General features: G+C 31.9%; 1 protein-coding gene across 12 annotated transcripts in view; it reads left to right on the top strand.

The window, feature by feature from the left end:
- Positions 1 to 20,425, top strand: part of Dop1a (DOP1 leucine zipper like protein A) — a 98,224-nt gene that overhangs the window by 40,578 nt on the left and 37,221 nt on the right. For 7 of the 12 annotated variants that reach the window (XR_015441564.1, XM_087188110.1, XM_087188104.1 and 4 more), the window contains 13 exons: positions 1,061 to 1,231; positions 3,119 to 3,312; positions 4,360 to 4,454; positions 6,222 to 6,321; positions 7,029 to 7,138; positions 7,969 to 8,077; positions 9,278 to 9,398; positions 11,045 to 11,164; positions 12,828 to 12,942; positions 13,287 to 13,316; positions 13,719 to 13,952; positions 18,894 to 19,515; positions 20,087 to 20,361. Coding sequence is in view for 11 of the 12 variants with exons in the window: in XM_087188110.1 (XP_087044236.1) it covers positions 1,061 to 1,231; positions 3,119 to 3,312; positions 4,360 to 4,454; positions 6,222 to 6,321; positions 7,029 to 7,138; positions 7,969 to 8,077; positions 9,278 to 9,398; positions 11,045 to 11,164; positions 12,828 to 12,942; positions 13,287 to 13,316; positions 13,719 to 13,952; positions 18,894 to 19,515; positions 20,087 to 20,361 (2,296 nt within the window). In the remaining variant the exon portion in view is untranslated. Of the gene's footprint in view, positions 1 to 1,060; positions 1,232 to 3,118; positions 3,313 to 4,355; positions 4,455 to 6,221; positions 6,322 to 6,349; positions 6,925 to 7,028; positions 7,139 to 7,968; positions 8,078 to 9,277; positions 9,399 to 11,044; positions 11,165 to 12,827; positions 12,943 to 13,286; positions 13,317 to 13,718; positions 13,953 to 18,893; positions 19,516 to 20,086; positions 20,362 to 20,425 lie in introns of those variants that run through there. The other 5 variants (XM_021240726.2, XM_087188108.1, XM_087188111.1 and 2 more) reach the window with 5 other exon arrangements.

Raw genomic sequence — 20,425 nt, 5'->3', positions numbered from 1 at the left:
GGTGATTGAGTGAAGGTTGGAGTAGGGAATTTTAAAAAGGGGTTAAGAATCACTCTTCGATATATAGCCTTTGTCTAGCCAGCTAGATAGTGATGCTATATTTTGAAATGGAAATTACAGAGGAAGGAATGGATTTTGAGGGAGAAGGGAAAACTTCTGCTTCAGAATTGTGAAGTATTAAGCCTTTATTCTTTATTTTTTTGTACCGGGGATCGAACTTGGGTCCTTGCGCTTGCGAGGCAGGCGGTGGAACCACTGAGCTAAATCCCCAGCCCATGCCTTTATTAAACAACTAAGTAGCTACTGGGGTTATGAATGTGAAACTCAGGTGAGAGAACTTGTTTTTAATGGACATACTGGGTGTGATCACAATATATGGTGAATTTTTAAATTCGAAAATCTTTCTTACATTAAAAGATACATTGCCATTAATCCCTCTCAGATTAGTCCCCCTTTACTGGAATGTATTTATCCCATTCCCATTTTTCTAAAGCGGTTCTGGAAGTTCTCTTTCATGAGTGTCTTTATAAGATATGTTAAAAAAATATATATAGTCACTGGTGCTGCTGAGTGCCATCAGGTGGAAAGGCGAGGTCTTAAAAACACTACCATGTGTCCTCACCCACCTTATTCACAGGATCTGGTATCATGCAACTTCTAGTTCTTCCCTAAAGCCAGAATGACTATAAGAGGTAAGCATTTTGAATTGATTCAGGAAATTGAACCAGCCAAGACAGCACAATTAAAGACACAAAAGAGGACTTACAAAACTGCTTCAGAAAGTGACAAGGACAATGGGATATATGAATTAAAAGATTAGGGGGATATATTTTGAAGGGGTTAATGATAATTTGTCTTTTACTCTAATAAGTTTTTAAAAATTTAAATATTAACTACAGTTTTTTATCACACCTCATAGTTGTCAGTATACAGATACCATTTTAAGTTAATCAGTGCAATTTATTTCATCAAAAGTTTTATATACATATACAATTGCATACAATTAATATTTTGTCATAATTTTTTCTTGCCCTTTCTCCTTTACAAAATATTTAAATAGTTCTGGATTATTTCCTCTTCTTGCAAATGCTGCCATGTCTGTGAAACCAACACTGCTCAGTTTATATGAAATATATTACTTGCCTTTGGGTAAAACACTGAAGCCTGGTCTACAAGGATTGCTAACTGGTATTCTCCCTGGCTTAGAAGAAGGATCAGAATACTATGAGAGGTAAAATGATGTTTCGTGGAACTATGTAATCCAATTGATGACTTTACCAGCAAGCATCTTTAAATCTGTTGTAGCATCACAAAAGTGAATTATTATAGATACTTCCATATGTAACATTAAGATTTCTATAGCAATAAAAATTATATACTGTGTGTCATACTAAAAATAGCTGTGTGGTAAAAGCAGAGACTTTAGAGTGACTGGGCTTAAATCAACATCTGTACAGACACTGTGTGAACTTGGTATTTTTAACATTTTTGAATTGTAGTCAGTTTTCTCATCTATAAAAAAGCATAATACTTATTTCATTGTGTTGCTGTAATAATGAAATCACTTAGTCTAGTGGTGCCTTGCACATACGTCATTCAAAAAACACAACAGATAGGACATTTAGATTAAGGAAAAGAATGAAAAAGTGGCCCATATACTGACTGTTTTTAAATTGTTAAATAGTCTACTACGAAGTACAGTGCTATTTTACTGTATTTTTACATGGTACTCTTGATTTTTTTTTAAATTTTAAGTTTTCAAGGAAAATGATCAGATCTGATTTAGAGCCTATTTTTTGAGAGTTCTAGACAGTGTTTGATGCCAGTAAGTATTCTTACAAGAAAAAAAAAATTGAGTTGAGGTTGCAAAAATTGAAATTGCCAAATTTACTTTATAAGTAGACTTATTTAAATTTAAATAATCTATTTAAGTGCATTGACCACTTTATTTTGTTGTATCTCAGCTGTTCCCATAATGCAGTAGGAATCTAACTCTGAAAATACTGGGTTACCCTTTTAGGCTACTTTGAAAAACTTTGTCCTAAAAGCTTATTTACTTTTATTAACTATTTTATTTATTTGCTTAACATTTTAGAAATATAAATTATTTTATTTAGCTTTGAAGTAAGGTTTATTTTATTTTCAGTTCTGTTTTATTTTCTTACAGGAAGTATAGAATCAGTACTAATTTAGCTACAATTAAAAATTTTTTTTAATTTTTTAATATACAAATTAAATAATTATGGTTGTATCTCATGATTTATCATATAGCTTGTTATTCCATGCATAAATAAAAGCATTCAAAAATGTTTTATTTTAATGCACATATAAATTGAGACCAAAAGAGATTACACTGTCAGTATTAAGCCATACAGCAACTAGAACTCATTCTCTTATTTTTACTCCATTATACTACAGTGAAATAGTCTGTTACGCATTGCATTGTTAAAAACAAAAAGTAATCTTTAGGGCCAGGAATTTAGCTCAGTGGTTCCACCACTTGCCTCGCAAGCACAAGGACCCAAGTTCGATCCCCAGTACCAAAAAAAAAAAAAAAAGTAATCTTTAATGTAGTCCGTAAAGCAGTAACACATCTTTCATTTTGTCATAAGCCTAATTCATTAACATCATTGTTAACATATGATTTCAAAAAGAAAGGAACAGTTAGAGATGTATCATATTGAAAATATAGATTTAAGATTTTGTAGAAAATCAACAGATGTTCTACCATAGCATTACTATTAACTAAAAATTATATATGGTGGTTTATTGCTTAGAGTAGTTTAACAGTGAGGTTAGATAGGTCTTATGATGGGTCTTTTTTATTCTCTTCATTTTATAGATGAAGAAACTGAACTGTAGCAAGATGAAGTGATTTCCCCAAAGTGCACAGCTAATAAATAGTAGAGTTACGACTTAAATTGTCCTCTGACTGTAAAAGTATACTGTTCTTCCAAACTACCACACTTATTTCCAGGCAAGGATCACTGTGTCATAGATAATTTCATACATTTTTGGAAAAGACTAATGGTATATTATTTGAAAGATAATAATGGTATATTTATTTTAAAATACACTGAATGTTTCTGCTCATACACCATTTCATTTTTTGCCTCAGAACAAATACATTGTTGGAAAAGGTTGCTTCTGCAGTGGACCAGTCAGCATTCTATAGTGCCCTTTGGGGTAGTCTTCTTACCAGTCCTGCTGTTCGTCTGCCTGGAATCACATATGTTCTTGCCCATTTGAATAGGAAGCTTTCTATGGAAGATCAGCTTTATATAATCGGCAGTGATATAGAGCTAATGGTAGGTCCAAAATTATGGTTGCACATTTCACAAATATTTCCTTAGAGATAGGTACTATTTTAGATGGATATTGAGGCTCATGTAATGAACAAGGTTCCTGTTTTCATTTTTTTCACTAAGGAAAACTAAAGGCTAAATTATTAACTTTAAAAATCAATTACTGATTTTAAAAGCTTAATTTTTCATGAAAAGGTGATGTTATTTATATCTGTCATCGCTATTATCTGTTAGTCAAGCAAAGTAATGGGTTTTGTTGTTACTATCTTCTAGATCAGACCAAACTGTTAACATAGCCACATTTATTATAATTATTATATGAATGTATTTTATATTTAATTTATATTTTTACTCATTATTCTCTCTCCCCATATAATATGACTGATTTTTATCCAGATTTTTATTAGATTTATTAAAGTATAATTCATATTCACTGAAAGTAACTCTTCTTACAAATACAGTTGTATGAATTTTGGTAAACTACAGACCTGGAACTGTTACTACAATCATGATACAAAAACTTACATCACTCCAAAAGTTCTGTGAACTTTGTGGTCAGGTCCCCTTCCACTGTACTTCCAGGCCTTTGCAAACAGTAATCTGTTTTCAGCTTCTTTAATTTTGCTATTTCTAGAAAGTTATATAAATGAAATTATACTGCATGTAGTCTTCAAGTACAGTGTTCTTTTCATAACATATTTGAGATTCACCAATGCTTTTGTGTGTATCACTGATTTGTTTCTTTATTTTGGTAATATTATTCTATTGTATGACAATACCACAATTTGATTATTCATTCATCAGTTAATAATGGATATTTGAGTTGTATCCCATTTGGACCAATTATAAGTAAAGCTACTAAAAACATTTGCATATGGATGTTTTTGTAGACATACGTTAGGGCTGATTTGGTGTAAAATCATCAGAACCTCCCTATTTTAGCATTCTGTGATCTTTTGAATACTTTATTAGAGAAAATGAACTAACATTCTCATGGCAAAAATTCCCAGCATAATAGGCAATAGATGTTAAACGCTCTCTTTTTTTCAGGTAGAAGCAGTAAGTACCTCAGTGCAGGACTCCAGTGTACTTGTACAGAGAAGCACGCTGGACCTCATACTCTTCTGTTTTCCATTCCACATGAGTCAGGTAAAACATGAATGACTGATATTAATAAAAGACATTCTTAGAAAATTACAGATTCATCATTATGGTTATTTTTAAAGGCATTATACTTTTTGATTTACAAAGCATACAAAATAGGTTCCTTTTTGAGGAATGGAATTTGTGAAAAATTTTAAGAAAAAGATTGGTTTGATAAGAGTGTGTTAATTGAAACAGGTTGCTTCATACCTTTGGAAAAAGTTCTAATTTATATAAACAAGAGGTACTTCTTAGTAACTCTGAGTAAGCCAAGATTCAGAGATGCAGGCCTTTCTAGCCAGTCAGTACCAATATGTTTAATGTTCTCTTGTCTTGCTTTCATGATTTTAGGATGTAGAATCTCAGCAGCATTGGCTATAATTTGAGAGTAAAATAGTTACTGATATTTGCTAGTGCTTTTGTTATAAATTAGACCAACTGTCTTGACACATCATGAATGAAGTGCCTCACTGCTGGAATTTAATAAGTATCATCATTTTTTTTAAAGCAGTCTAAAATTTTAAGTCCCAAACATTAAGAGTGATTTGAAGTATCAGAACATAAGTATGCAGAATGGTGAAACGAAATACCTAACAAAAGTGATTCAGAATTTATAACATAAGATTATTCCTAAAAAGTCATTAGTAGAAAAAAAACTATTTGGGGCTTTTCATGACTATTAGAAGATAACTATAGTAAGTTTTCATATGATTGGCTAATTTTTATTTATCCAATTTTTTTCTTTATTGCTCTATTTAAATTTTAAATTTTTAAATTTAATTTGAATAAACAATATTTGGATACTTATGTTCTCTTGTCTATATTACCACTAATTGAGACATAAAACACCTCTACTTTCTGTTTTGAGAGTCTTTCCCTTAACGAGAGGCCTTTATTCTATCCTCTGAATTTTCACAGAAATATCCCTACTGGGGATATTTTGGTACAAATTCTAGTACAGAAGTAGCCAAAAAATTCATGCTTTTTTTTTAAAGGTGGAAAGAGAAAACAAGAGTATGCCAAAGAAATATATGTAGTCCAGAGACCTAAAACATGTATTATCTGGCTGTTCATCAAACGTTATTGACTCTTGCTTTTGAACTTTCTGCTTTCCAACAATCAGTATTAGTAGTCCCTCACTTAAATTCCTCACTGGGATGTGAGGAATTAATTCTTGGTAGACTTAAATTGATAAGAACTTAATTTGTAATATCCTTAGATTGATGCTTCAGAGCCTTTTTAAAGATTTTTCTTTCTTTAGTACTTTGTTACTTTGTATTCTTTCCAGGCAAGATTTTCTCAAACTGTACCCTCTATAATTTGTTTTATAAAAACAGTACTATACTGAATGTGTTTTTAAAGGTAGATATCTAATTCTAATACTCTTCTAATTCTGATACTGTGCTCTTCTCTCTAATTACCCAGTTCTAATACTCTCCTCCCCATTCCTATACCAGATTTTTAGATTACCTAATTTTATGGATCATAGTCATTCTGATTTCCCACTTTACCTTTGTACATGTCTTGCATGTAGTAAACTTAGTATTGATTGTATTTCTAATTTAAGTTATTATTTTATTTCCAAAAATAAGATTGCTATTACACTGTAGATGGACTGTTAGATTACTTTTACTTATTTCATGGAAAGCTGACTTGAATATCTAGTATTTACACTTTTGAGATTATAATTGATTTTTTATACATTAAAAAGAAGAAAAATAATGATATACTTCTGTGTGTGATAAAGTATAAGCACATTTGTAATCCTTTCAGGCCACTCGACCAGACATGATCAGGATATTGTCAGCAGCCCTTCATGTAGTACTAAGGAGGGATATGTCCCTGAACCGAAGACTTTATGCATGGCTTCTTGGTAGGTAGTCATAATTGAGAAAAAAATGGAGAAAGATTTGTCATACATAACTATTATCAAGTTTTATATGTTCTAAGTAAAAAAACTAAAACTTTTTCTATAAATGGACAGTAAAAAACATAAACTATTAATGATGTATTATATAAAGAAATTACAAAACTTTAGTTGAAGTTATTTGAATCCATATGGTCACATGAGACTTTTTTTCCCCTCTTATAAATTAGTAAAGAAGGATTAAGTTAATAATGAAAATGACAATTTCTGAAACTTTAAAGTCATCAAAGGAATCAGGATTAGTAAGTACCACTAACTTCCACATGGTCCCAAACTCCCACTGAAGCAATGAAACATTGTGTACATTTTGGTCAGCTATACTTTTTGTCAGTGTTTGGCCTAGCCTCCCAACTCCTTACTGTCTAGAGTGAGAGGACACAGAATCTCTTGGATGATTTGAGTCTTCAATTATTTTACTGTGGTAAGATGGGGATTGGAGGACAAGGTAATTCTGGAAAAATACTATGATACTTATGTACTGAATTCGTTTCCCTTTATTAAACTATCCGAAATGATCTCTCTTGCTGACATTGAATGGGCTTCTAATTGGTAAGTGTTTAGTGCTGTTTTTGAAATATTTGCTGTTCTGGTATTTACTGAACAACAGTTTTGAGAATTCTATTTTAATTCATTTGCAATTTATTTCCATGGAGGTTTTGATAACAACGGTACTATCGTAGGACCCAGAAGTACAAGACACAGCAATCCTGAAGAACATGCCACTTACTATTTCACTACCTTTTCAAAAGAATTGTTGGTCCAGGTAATGAATGCTTTCATTATTCTTTGCTTATTTGGTGACCACTAGTTACTAGGTGTAACACAGATCTGCCTTAATTGAATTTGTAGTTGAAGGGATGGAGACAAGACTAGAACACTTTCTAAGAGGGACAATAACCAGCAAATGGCTAAAGTAAAATAAATAACCATAAGCTAGATTCCTTTGTAAGGCTAGAGCTATTTCTTTTCTTTGTTGTTTTTATGACTTTACTAAAACATAGTTCAGCTTCTTATCTATGTGCTCTATGAACATTGGAGCTTTTCCTAAAGGTGGACTGAGGTCTGTATTATTTCCTATGAAACCAGAGGGGAATTTGGACCATAGCCGGAATCTAAATGTGGTAAAATAGTCATTGTAAAGGAAATGTTAACATTATCCATATATTTATTTCATATTATTTTCACTTCCCTTATATTTTCAAGATAAGCATGGAGTAACATACTGAATTTGGAGTCACTAATGGTACAATAATTGCATAATAGCAGCTATTACCTTGATGAAGTGACATAGTTTGGGGTCCATGACCTTAAACAGAAACATTTTCATCTTGAGAGTGAACAATACTTATGATTATACTTTTCTTGATTTTTTGACTCTTCTATTTTTTTCCCTAGGGAAAATGTAAGCACTTCTTTTTCTCTCCAGACAAATAAATGTAACATTTTTCTTTCTAGCAGAGGAAGAAGGCTTCAGAAAAGTGATGGGGGATGTAAATCTGAATTGCATATGGTTATATTTAAAAGTATTTTTTCTTAGGCAAAAATTATTTCAATCTATTTACAAAATGACTAGTACATATTTCCTTTTTAAAGGCAATGGTGGGAATCTTACAAGTGAATGGATTTGGAGAAGAGAGCACTCTAATGCAAGATCTAAAACCTTTTCGTATTTTAATCAGTTTGCTGGACAAACCTGAGCTAGGTAAGATATACCATTATCCCAAGGGATATGTAATTTATGATAGTTTTGTAATAAAAATAAGATGAAGTCATTAGAAAAATTGCTGTGTTTTGAGATAACTTTTAAATAGATTCTCAATTTCTTAAAGTTTACAAAGTTAAGATATAGGTATACATGCAGCCTATATGTTATCATTCCTCATGTCTTGTATGTACTATATATGTAGCAGAAATCATTTTAAAAAGAGCTTATCCTCTTAATCCTTACTAAGTTACAGAAACTAAAACATGTACAATCTCTTATAACCTAAGAGTTCACAGAATTTAAGGACTTGGGCAGAAATATTTGGATTAGGGGCCAGGGATTTAGCTCAGTGGTTACACTGCCTGCCTTGCACAAGGACCTGAGTTTGACCCACGGTACCAAAAAAAAAAAAAAAATTTGAATAATGTTTCTCTTTCTCATTACCCCTTTTATTTTATGTTTTCTCCTTTCTCATTGTGTATTAATTACATATTAGATCTACTGGAAAGCTAAATATAAGACAGAAATTAAGAAAGCAGATAGTAACAATAAAGTGAAAATATAATGTGTAATTTTTCAAGTTACATTTAGATATTTAGCAGATATGCTAAAATTCACCAAATCTTAAAGTGAAAATATAAAATATTTAAAATACAAGAATATCAAGTTATATTGATTGCTCTGACAGGTTTAGTTTTTAGGTATTGTACGATAGTAAGTGAAGCTGAGGAATTTTTAAAAAGGAAATTGGCATCTGTTATAGCAAATAAAATTTAGCCTTATGCAATTTTATAATTAAATTGTCAGTAGTAATAGTAGCAGTAGCATTTATTAAATAATCATTAAATTCTAGGAACTATGCTCTGTACCAAATACTTTTCTTCATCCTTTAAACTGTCATATAAATTTATTATCTTCATTCTGGATAAGGAAACCAAAGCTCAAAGAAGTAAATAACTTGTCCAAGGTAACAACTATAAACTGGTCAAATCAGTTTCCCTCATTCTGTCACTTCTGTTATGTAAATCTGTACTTTAAGTGGACATTTTTCAGTTGTTTAAGGATTTCTCAAAATGTGAAGTTTAACTTCTGAAAATTATTTTAAATACTTGTTTTAAAACATTCTTTGAAATAATTTTTAAATAGTCATAATTTACCTATTCTAATTACTGTCTTTACTTTGTATATTAATTTTAGGACCTGTAATCCTGGAAGATGTACTAATTGAGGTGTTTAGAACATTGTATTCCCAATGCAAAGCAGAATTAGATCTTCAGATGGAACCACCCTTCAGCAAGGATCATGCTCAGTTAAGCAGGTAGACTACCAAAAAATTAAGCATGATATAAAGATGTTCTTACTGATTATTATTCATAAAGTAGATAGTACTCTTTATGTTCACTTAATGAAATTTGAAGTATTTATAATTGGAGATCTTATATTGTTGTATAAAGTTTGTGATCTAATGAGTAAAATTGATTTTCCACTGTATTTTGGTAGTATGAAGTACCATAAGTCACGCGTCATTCAAATAGGCACTTTAAGCACGACCATACAGCCAGCATTTGTCAGAAGTGGTTCTTCATCTCACCGGTTTACAAAATTAAATTTTAGCAGTGAACATATTGGCCCCAAGAATTTAATTTGACTTACCAAACTTACAGGAGACTGCCACATTTTAGTTAATAATGGTAATTGTTAATAATGGTATTTTGTTTGTTAAGCAGTCCTGGTGGTTCATAGGGTAGTGCCTCTTAGTGGTTTAACACACTCAGATACTAAATCATAGATTACAAAAAGTCTTGAAAAAGATAATTGTTAAGTGAATGAAAGGCCACTGAATATTCTTTTTTTTTCAGTTATAGTTATTCTTTCACATATGTATATTTATACTTATTTTGAATGCCTGGGACAAGTCATGTAACATTAGCATGTCTTGTTCTCTTTAGTGATAGATACATGCTAACAAAGTCTTTTTCTTTTCTTCTCTGCTTTAAACAGACCACTTTTAGTATCATCAGTCTTTATAATATGACAAAAGTTTTAAGGTTATAATAGTTTTAGATAATTGGCATTTTATTGATGTCTCCTTGTAAAACACTTTAAGACATTTTTTGATTTTTCATTATATAATTCCTTGTATTTTTTAGAGAAGTTTATGTTAATGAACATAGTATTACTGTGTCATTCTGCCCTGTGCCTAAGAATTTATGTTGCCCTGTAGAGTATTTACTTTTCTATCAACAACTGTAATACCTCACTGTATAAAGACAAGCACTTGCCTACCATATACAAGGCCCTAGGTTTGATCCCCAACACCTACAGATACAGATATCTATCAGATAGATAGCCATAGATATAATTGTTTTGTTAGAGAGATAGGAAGAGAAAATAGGTTAAGTAACAGACTAAATGGTAGTCATTTGAAATAACAGTTTTATTTTTCCCTCATGGTATTTTAGTAATAATAGCTATTTGCAATAATAGTGCTTTTTATTATTGTTTTTAAAGGTAAGAATAATAATTTGAGTGAAACTGGTCAAAATAAACTTTGTTAAAATCCTGAACAGCACAAAGAAGCAAATAAAATTCTTTAGAATCGAGACTGTCAAAATCAAATCACTCCTTACTTTATACATGTCATAGTAAACAAAACAATTTATTGCCAGATTAACACTGTGCACTTAAGAGTTCAGAAAAATCTTCCTGTTCTTTTGTGGTTTTTATTATATAAGGCTTTCTGATTTTGATTATACATTTGAGTTATGAAAACTCAAATTTGGAAGAATAATTGCATATAAAGTAAGAGAAGAATGAAAATAGATTAATATTATTTGTTGCAATATTCTTACATGTTTTGTAGCAGCTAACTAGGAATTTGCACTACCTCAATGATATTGCATTCAAATTTAAATTTGGAAAAAAAATTTGTAATACTCTTAGTTTTTCTTTTCTTTTCTTTAGTAAACTAAGGGAAAATAAGAAAACAGCAGAGCTGATTAAAACTGCCAACCTTCTCTTTAATTCCTTTGAACCTTACTATATGTGGGATTATGTTGCACGTTGGTTTGAAGAATGTTGTAGGTAAGTTAAACTATTTCATTTGTTTTAATATCCAAAGCTAGTTTTTAAGTTGTTTAATCTCAAGAATTTTTTTATACATTCTACTTCTACTGAGAACTATTAATTATTTAGTAGCCATAATCTGACTACCTTGTTACTCTAACATATAAAAATTATTTCTCATATCATCCTAGAATTGGAAGGGAGCTCAAAAATGAATTATTCAGCAACATAAATGAAAGATTTTTACCTCTCTATAGGAATCTAGCTTCTCTTTGTTACAGAGAAGATAACAAATTTATACTGCTGCCTTGGCACACTTTCCCAAAAGTATTTACACTTTTAGTAACAAACCTCCTGTGCACCTGTGCATTTTCAAAGCCATAGGACTTGCCCATATTATCACTGAAGTGATAAAGTCCTCTAATCTTTCAGATTGAAAGCCTAAAGAATAGTCCAAAACCCTAGAATACGAGTAAACTAGAATGAAATCTGTCTGGATTTTAAACCAAACTTATTAAGAACCATGTTAACCTCTCAAGCCTCATGGGCTTGTAGTAAAAAAGTAAGTATATACAATATTATGTTTAGAAGTCATTAAAAATGTAAATACTGCTATACATGAATTCCTTTAATAACTTAGCTTTTGGATACCCACTTATCTGGTGTTGAACACCTTCCTGACAAGCATTGTGCTAGGCATATAAAGTCTATCTTCACAGAACTGATAGTAGGGCAAGTAAGATATGCATATCCCTAGTATTAAGTTTAAAATTGCAAATGTCTTTTAGAAAGAATAAAATATAAGAATAGAGAGGACTTATGAGTATCTTTTTACCACCTAATCCTATCCTGAGTTTTCACTTTCTATGTGAAACTATATGTTTCTACAAACAACACATACTGCATTTGTGTGTCCACAAACTCACACCCATGCTTCTCGAACTAATCTGAGCACACACAAACTTTTGTATTGTTAGGCCTTCCCTTGTGCTAGTCTTCCTAAAATATTCCACCTTTTGTGCCCATCTGGTAAAGACCTACACCTCTATTGATGTCCTCAAATCTCCCATCAAAATCAATTACTCTCACACTGCCACATTGTTGTATTTATTTATCTACATGATTATATTTCTCACTTGGACTGTATCATATTCTTTGTGTCTTTAGCATGTAGAGCAATGTGTGGTCATATAGGATTAATATTATGTGAATGTTTGTTCAAGGAATACTCTACGTGGGCCAGAAGAGAATTCCTGGAAGAGATACATTTGATCTCAGGACAGGTACATTCTAGATACAAGAAAATGAAGGCAGAGGAGGATTATAGTCCAGCAAGACAAATTGGTAAACACAAAGTTTCTAAATTTAGAAATCAAACAGCAAACAATCCATTTTAACTAGGAGATAAGCAATGAGAAGTAAGTTTTAAAAAGTGAGATCCATTCAGAAAAACTTGAAAGTAAAAGATAGGCATTACAAGGAAAGGTTAGGCCTAAGACTCTAGCTTTGAGAATTTTCCAAATAGAGGTATGGTAGTGTATTGGGGGAAAGGGTCTGTTTCATCACAAGAACGTTAATTTGTGACCCATTGTTGACTTGGCCCTCATTAAGAAGATAATGATGTTTCCCAAGTACTCATCACTTGAGAGTGTACTTGATAAAATAAATTTTGTTTTTTCAGGAGGACACTGCATGCCAGACTTCAGGTTGGACCTGGAGATAGTAGTGAGTCGTCTGAATTACAACTGACCAATTTCTGCTTACTGGTGGATTTTTTGTTGGATATAGTTTCTTTGGTAAGACCACCTTGGTAAAAAAAAAAAATATCAAGGAAATCTAAGAACATAGTTTAAATATTTCATGTTGGAGCTCAGTTCCATCTTTAAAATTAAATTGATTTTCTTCTCTTTGGTATAGCTTTTTTTCATAAAATTTTCCAAGTGTTTTGTCGTTTTACATATGTGAATATAATACATGGAATATATTTTCTAACTGCATGCTATAAAATGATAGGTGTTTACTACATTGGCCTAATGCTGCATTTATATTCATTGATGATTATTTTTTGTTAATAAAGACTGTTGGAAATCTTTTTCTCTTATGTTTTCTCTACTCAATTCTGTGCTTTCTCATTTTGAAGCCTACTAGAAGTATGAGGGTGCTGTGTCAGGTATGACATTCAGCCTGTTTTTAACTGATTCTATTCACTTTTGTTACAATACTATTTCTGTAATATAGCAGATAAAACTGGGATTTTTTTATAATATAAAATTTAAAAGTACTTAAATTGAGAATTTGGGAGTAGAAATTTTATGTCATCAATAATTAACTACAATGTTAATTAAGAGCATGATACCTATAAAATTTTTTTATAATATATACTTTAAAAGTACTTAAATTGAGAATTTGGGAGTAGAAATTTTATAAGTCATCAATAATTAACTACAATATTAAGAGCATGATACCTATAAAATATGAGTAAAATTATTACCTTGTTTTGTGCAGATTAAAAAATAAATGACTTTCATCTTATAAATTGTTTAATTATCTTTCATTTCCCTTTTATTTTCAGGAGACTTATATTGAAATCCAGACAGAACACTTGCCCCAGTTGCTGCTCAGGATGATTTCTGCTCTGACAAGCCATCTCCAGACATTCCGCTTATCTGAGCTCACAGATTCACTCAGGCTCTGCTCAAAGATCCTTAGCAAGGTTCAACCTCCTCTGCTATCTGCTGGTACTGGAGGCATGTTGCAATTTCCAAATGGGCAGAACAACACAGTCAAAGAATGGGAAGACAAAAAGGTAATCTTAGCTATTATTTTTGGTATTAGACCTTGTAGTTCTTCAAAGTAGAACAGTTTCTGAGTTAAATCACTGTGCATGAGCATTAAAATATCAGTGAATTGGGCCAGGGATTTAGCCCAGTGATTCCGCCTCCTGTCTCGCAAGCTCAAGGTCTTGAGTTCGGTCCCTGGTACTAAAAAAATATATATATATCAGTGAATCTTTCTTAGTTCCATGTGATGTGGTAGTAGACCATACTGTAGGCTTTTGGCCATAATGCACTTTAATGTCCTATATTAGTACTTTCCAAAACAAATACAATGTGAGTGACATTTAAAAAGTAAGAAGCAGGTGAAATTATTTTAAATTATATTTTACTTATCCCAATGTAGCAATACATTATTGTTTCAACATGTAATCTGTATAAATTTGACAATATATACAAAGTAATTTGATAAAAAAATTATAGTTTTTTATGTACTGTCTTCAAAGTGATATTTTATACTTATAGCATATCTGCAAATGGTGTATTATTTTTCTAATTTTTTTCTGGTACAGGGAATCAAACTCAGGAACTGCTGCATTTTTAACAGAAATACTTTATCTGTGTTGAATTTATAAAATTTACACTTGAAAAACTGAAATTACATACAAAATTTTTCCAGATATGCTTAATTTTCTGATAACTAAATTATCAATTTTTAAACTTAAGTAGAATTAAAAATTTAGTTTCTCAATTAGTCTAGCCACATTTCTATATGGTAGCCACATTAATATGGCTGCCATATTAAACAATGGGTCTGTATTGCAACTTTACTGGTCCTTTTCACATACACCAAATTTTTCACATGATCTTGAAATCCAGGATGTTTTTACTGTCCTCAGTCATCTAGATGGTTAATACTGTCTTTATCAAATTGAGAATTAAACCTTTATAATTTTAATGTCTGGTACCACTAACATAGCTAAACACAGGGAAAAATCAATAATATAAAAGCTCTAATAATTTAAAAGGTTTATAATCAAATGTTTTAGTAACTATGAATGAAAGCATTTAATTGAATTGTATAATGATTACATTGACTTTAAGCACGATGTCACTATACTAAAACAAAGATTTAAAATTTTTAGAGTACATTGTTAGATTATTACCTAAATCCTAAGTTTGTGTAATTGCCTTTTTTTACCCCTTTAGATGCCTTTTTTCCCAGATAGGCAAATATATTTTAGGATGATCTCATATAACCTTTCCCATCAGATATTAATCCTAAAACTTTTTTCTAAATGTATTGCTCTTCAAAATGAAATGAAATTACTGACCTTTGGGCATTGTAAATATACTCCAGGATTAGCCTACATAAATTAAACCACCCTTATTTTCCTTCCAACCTGCTCATTATATGTGATACATAATATATACTAATATTAATAATTGTGTATACATATGTGTCTACCATTGATGAAAATTTAATTTTCTTGCATTTTTTCCTTAAATTGTGCTCCTAAGATTTTCTTAGAAATAAAACTAAAATAGCTATTAACTAGTATTGAAGTTTTGGTTTTCATTTGAATGAAATTAATGAGAGTAGGAGAAGCAAGGCCGCCCTTGGTGTCTTTTCAATCGGATATTCAAATCTTTTAAGATTTACTACATAGACATCCAGAGACCCTCGTTGGTGGTTATAGATAAGGTAAAAGGTAATATTCACTCCTATTAAATGAACAACAATTAAATAATATGCTCTTTTAAAATTATAATGCCATTAATCTTAGAGTGTGCCTTTTCCCTTCTGTCTCTGCTTTTCTTTTATGCACCCAGGCCATGTATATTTTTCTCTTTATTTACTGAAGTATGATGGTATTATCTTAATTAGATGTCTGAAAATGATCATATTTAAAGGTTGAGTGTTTTCTATATTTCCTTCTTTGGAAAGTGTAAGTAAAGGACTGATAGTATTTTTTAAATCTAATTTGGTTCTATGCATTTCATGTATTTTTGTAAAGTCAGTGTATTGGATCTCTATGCTCAAATGCCCAAAACATCATTTCTTTGTATTTTCAAAAAGACATTGTATTATAAAATGATTATATATATTTTAAATATCTGTATATCTGTATAATATAGTCCATTCCAGTAAATGTTTATAAATGCAACTGGATTATAGCTTGAGTTCTTTAATATCACCCATTTATGATTACTTTGTTACAACAGATTAATATAGAAATAATTTTATAGTAATAAACTAATGACAGTTTTATCATTTAAATGTCTTTTTTTAAGTACATGATTTTAGATGATCACTAACTTTTCAAAAGAAAAAGTTGTCAAATTCAATTTTGATAGTCACCTCTAAACTTTGGAATAATATGAAAAGCTGATAACCTGTGGTGAAAAAAATGTGAAGTTTAAAATTGCCTCATCTGAGCTCTTCTAACTGCTAAGCCTCTATAACCTTGGGCAAGTTTTTTGTTTCATTGTGTGTGTTTTTTTTAACCTCACTGAGCCTCAGTTTTCTTATCTTTCAAATAAAAAAGCAAATTAGGCAGTCTCTGAGCTTCTCAATCCTTTCTAGTTGGAAGAGATGTATAACAAGTGATTGCACACTTAATTATAGTTCCAATTAATGTATGAAAGAAAGTATGGAGAGAAGTGTGGAAAATGGGTGACCTGACCTAGACCAAGGGCTAATGATGGCTTTCTTGAGGAAGGAATGTTTAAGTGAAGCCCTGGAAAAATTGGTGGGGTGGAGGTAAGGTAGAAAGGATAGAGCATGGGACAGAGAAAGGATCATTTGCAAAGACTGAGTCAGGAAGGAACACTGCAGATGGGCTGATACAGCTTTGAGGGAGATAGAAGCCAGGTTTTACAGAGCCTTGTTCACTGTACTAAGGCTTTTATTCTTTATCTTAGGAGCAATGGGAAGACACTGAAGGGAAAAAGGCAAGTGACATAATCAGATTTGTGTATTAGAAAAATTACTGTGGCTGCAGTGTGGAATATGGATCTGAGAAACAAAAATGGATGTGGGGAGACCTGCAGTAGTGCAGGTGAGAGGTGGTGGTATTTGTGCCAACAAGATGGGGGGAGTAAGGAGAGAAATGGATGAGTTAACCATATGTTTAAGAAGGCAAATCAAAAAGATTTAGTAATAGATTGGTAAGGATAATAGGTGATCACTAATATTTGAGTGTTTAACCATGTACTAGGCACTGTGCCAGATGCCTTATATATACCATTATTAATCCTAATAAAAACTGTAAAATTTAGGAATTTTTATCATCTCAATTACAGTGGTCCTCCTTATCCATAGTTTCTCTTTGCACAGTTTCAGTTACCAATGGTCCTAATATATTAAATGGAAAATTTCAGAAATTTTTCTTAAGGTTTAAGTTATGTGCTGTTCTGAGGATCACAATTAAATCTCACATCATCCTTCTCTGTCCTGCACAATATATGAATCATCTCTTTGTCTAGTGGATTCACACTGTATATAGTATTACCCGTTAGTCATTTAGTAGCTGTCTTGCTTATCAGATGGACTGTGCTTTTGTTCAAGTAATCCTTATGTAGTAGCCTAAGACTGCATCACAGTGCCTGCATCTTTCATCTCACTTCATGTCATTATGTAGCCATTGTATCATGTTACTTCATCATAAGAAGTGTGAGTACAGTACAATTAGGTGTTTTGAGAGCAAGAGCGACCATATTCATATAATTTTCATTACAATATATTGTTGTAATATTCTATCATGATTAATTTCACATTATGCCTAAGTTATAAATTATCATAGGTATGTGTATATAGGAAAAAGCTTAGTATAAATAAGGTTCAGTACTATCCATACTTTCAGACATCCACTAGGGGTCCTGCAATGTATCCCCCATGGATGGGACCAGCTACTGTATATAAATAGAAAACTGAGGTTTGGAGAGGTTAAATAACTTGCCAAGTTTACATAGTGAGCAGTAGAGCTCTGGCTGACTTGGGATCCATACCCTTAGCCACTAGACTGATGTGGAAGAAGTGGGGAAGAGAGGTGACAAAGGTACCAAGAATGATCCCTAGATCTTTGTCTAACCAGCTTTGATACACAGTGGTGTCATTCACTGAAGCAAATTAGGTAAGGCCCAGCTTTGGGCAGCAGAGCGTTTAGTTAATGTATTAATAAAATCATTTTTCATGATCTTATTCGAGTTATACCCTGACCCAGTCACCCAAGGAATGTGTGATATGCACATCTTTGTTTATTTAAACTAAGTAAGACAACAAATATCCTTTATGATTGTACTTATCTTTTCATCAAGTGAAAGGTAAATACATTCCAGTCCTACTTGAGGAACTGGCTTGTTTGTATTATAATTAATTGTTTCCCTTTAAATTATAGTATTGCTTTTATACCTACTACCTAACACAATGTCTGACACATATGAATTCAGTTACTCTTCTGTAAAAGAATATAAGATTAATAGCAAACATTTAACTTGTACTTTATACATTTTAACCAAAGTTCACATGCATGTGATCCTGAACAGATAACCTATTGATTTTATTCCTGATTTTTAAAATGTCATTTTTTTAACCCTGTGTCTCTCTCTTTGCATGTTTTCAACATTAAGAAAGTGATTTTATGAAATAGATTCAATAAATTGTTAGACATTTGAAAACAAGAATACATATTCCAAAGATCCTAACCTTATGATATATATATATATATATATATATATGATGAATGATAAATACTTGGTAAATGCATAAATATTTATATATTCATTAGAACCACATTAATGTTTCTGCTTACCATAGACATGAATCATGTATAAACTATTTTCAAATTCAACAGAATGTAAATTAATGTCTATAATCTGATCTAAAACTTCCCTAAAAAGATGGCCATTTCTAATTCCTAATATGTATACACGTACATACTCAACCTTTTGCTTTTTTAAAAATCTGTCAGGTACCATCAGTTTGTCTGGAAAATCCTACTGAAGTATTTGAAGATGGAGAAAACCCACCAAGTAGTCGATCGTCAGAAAGTGGCTTCACCGAGTTTATACAGTATCAAGCAGACCGAAATGATGACATTGACAGAGAAATCAATGAAGGGCAGGGGGCAACTGCCATCCCAATTGGTAGCACGTCCTCTGAGACAGAAACAGCATCTACTGTGGGATCTGAGGAAACCATTGTCCAGCCCCCTTCCACATTTACACAGGGGACAACAACCCAAAGTGGGAAGACAGCCCAAAAGACTGCAATGCAGTGCTGCTTGGAGTATGTCCAACAATTTCTTACCAGACTCATCAACCTCTATATCATTCAGAGTAACTCTTTTTCTCAGGCATTGGCTACAGAGTGTCAAGGGGATCTCAGTCACATGCAAGGAGGGACTCCAAGATGGGACAGGGATTCACAAGGAGATGTAAAAGAGAGTAACCTATGTAAACAAAAAACTTCAAAAGAATACCTTTCTGCCTTCCTTGCTGCCTGCCAGCTCTTCCTAGAGTGCTCAAGTTTCCCAGTTTATATTGCTGAGGGGAACCATACATCAGAGTTAAGTTCTGAAAAATTAGAGAGTGGTAAGATCATCTCTGTTCTGTTTATACTGGAATATTTTGTGTAGAAAGTTCTTTTAAAAAGATGCAGATATGAAAACTGGATTTTTTTAGCCTTTTTTTAAAACTATCATTTTGATTAAAAATTTTTGAAGTGGGCATGGAAAAATTGTTGTGAGAAGACTGACTTTGATGCCTTTCACAGTTTGGTTACAAGTCTAATGAAATATAACATTAAATCCACTGGTTTTCTTTATTATAACAGCTTTTTTTATCTGTTTACCTTTATTTAAATTTTTATATATACATATGGAGTACAGTGAGTGCTGGATAACATTTGTTGATAAATAAACTTTTTAGTACAGGAAAAGAGATGTAAGACTTGGCATAAGAGAAATGTATATTGAAAAAAGTTTATGAAATTCTTGTTGCTGTTTTATTTTCTTAAAGTTCTAAACTAAAGGGGAAACCATGATCTTGTTAACATGTCATTGTCTAAAGGAATGAAGTAGAGTTGATTTTTTTAAAAAATTACCTTACAGTATATGTAAAATGTTTAATATAGTGAGCACTGATTACTTCCCTCTTGTTTCAGATTGTGAGCATGTGCAGCCTCCACAGTGGCTCCAGACTCTGATGAATGCTTGCAGCCAAGCAAGTGATTTCAGTGTTCAGAGTGTTGCTGTTTCATTAATCATGGACCTGGTGGGACTGACTCAATCTGTGGCCATGGTCACTGGGGAAAACATTAATAGCATGGAGTCTGCACAACCTTTAAGTCCAAACCAGGGAAGAGTAGCCGTGGTTATTAGACCCCCTCTCACTCAAGGCAATCTGAGGTACATAGCTGAGAAGACTGAATTTTTCAAGGTAAATTCTAAGTAGTAGTATTATTGTGCCCCTCCAGATATTTCCTCCTCCTAGATTGAGCTTG

Source organism: Heterocephalus glaber, unplaced genomic scaffold, assembly GCF_053883595.1.
Source record: "Heterocephalus glaber isolate CG9 unplaced genomic scaffold, H.glaber_assembly_v1.0 deba00001523, whole genome shotgun sequence".
Classification (NCBI taxonomy): Eukaryota; Metazoa; Chordata; class Mammalia; order Rodentia; family Bathyergidae; genus Heterocephalus; species Heterocephalus glaber.
This window is presented reverse-complemented; position numbering and strand designations above follow the sequence as displayed.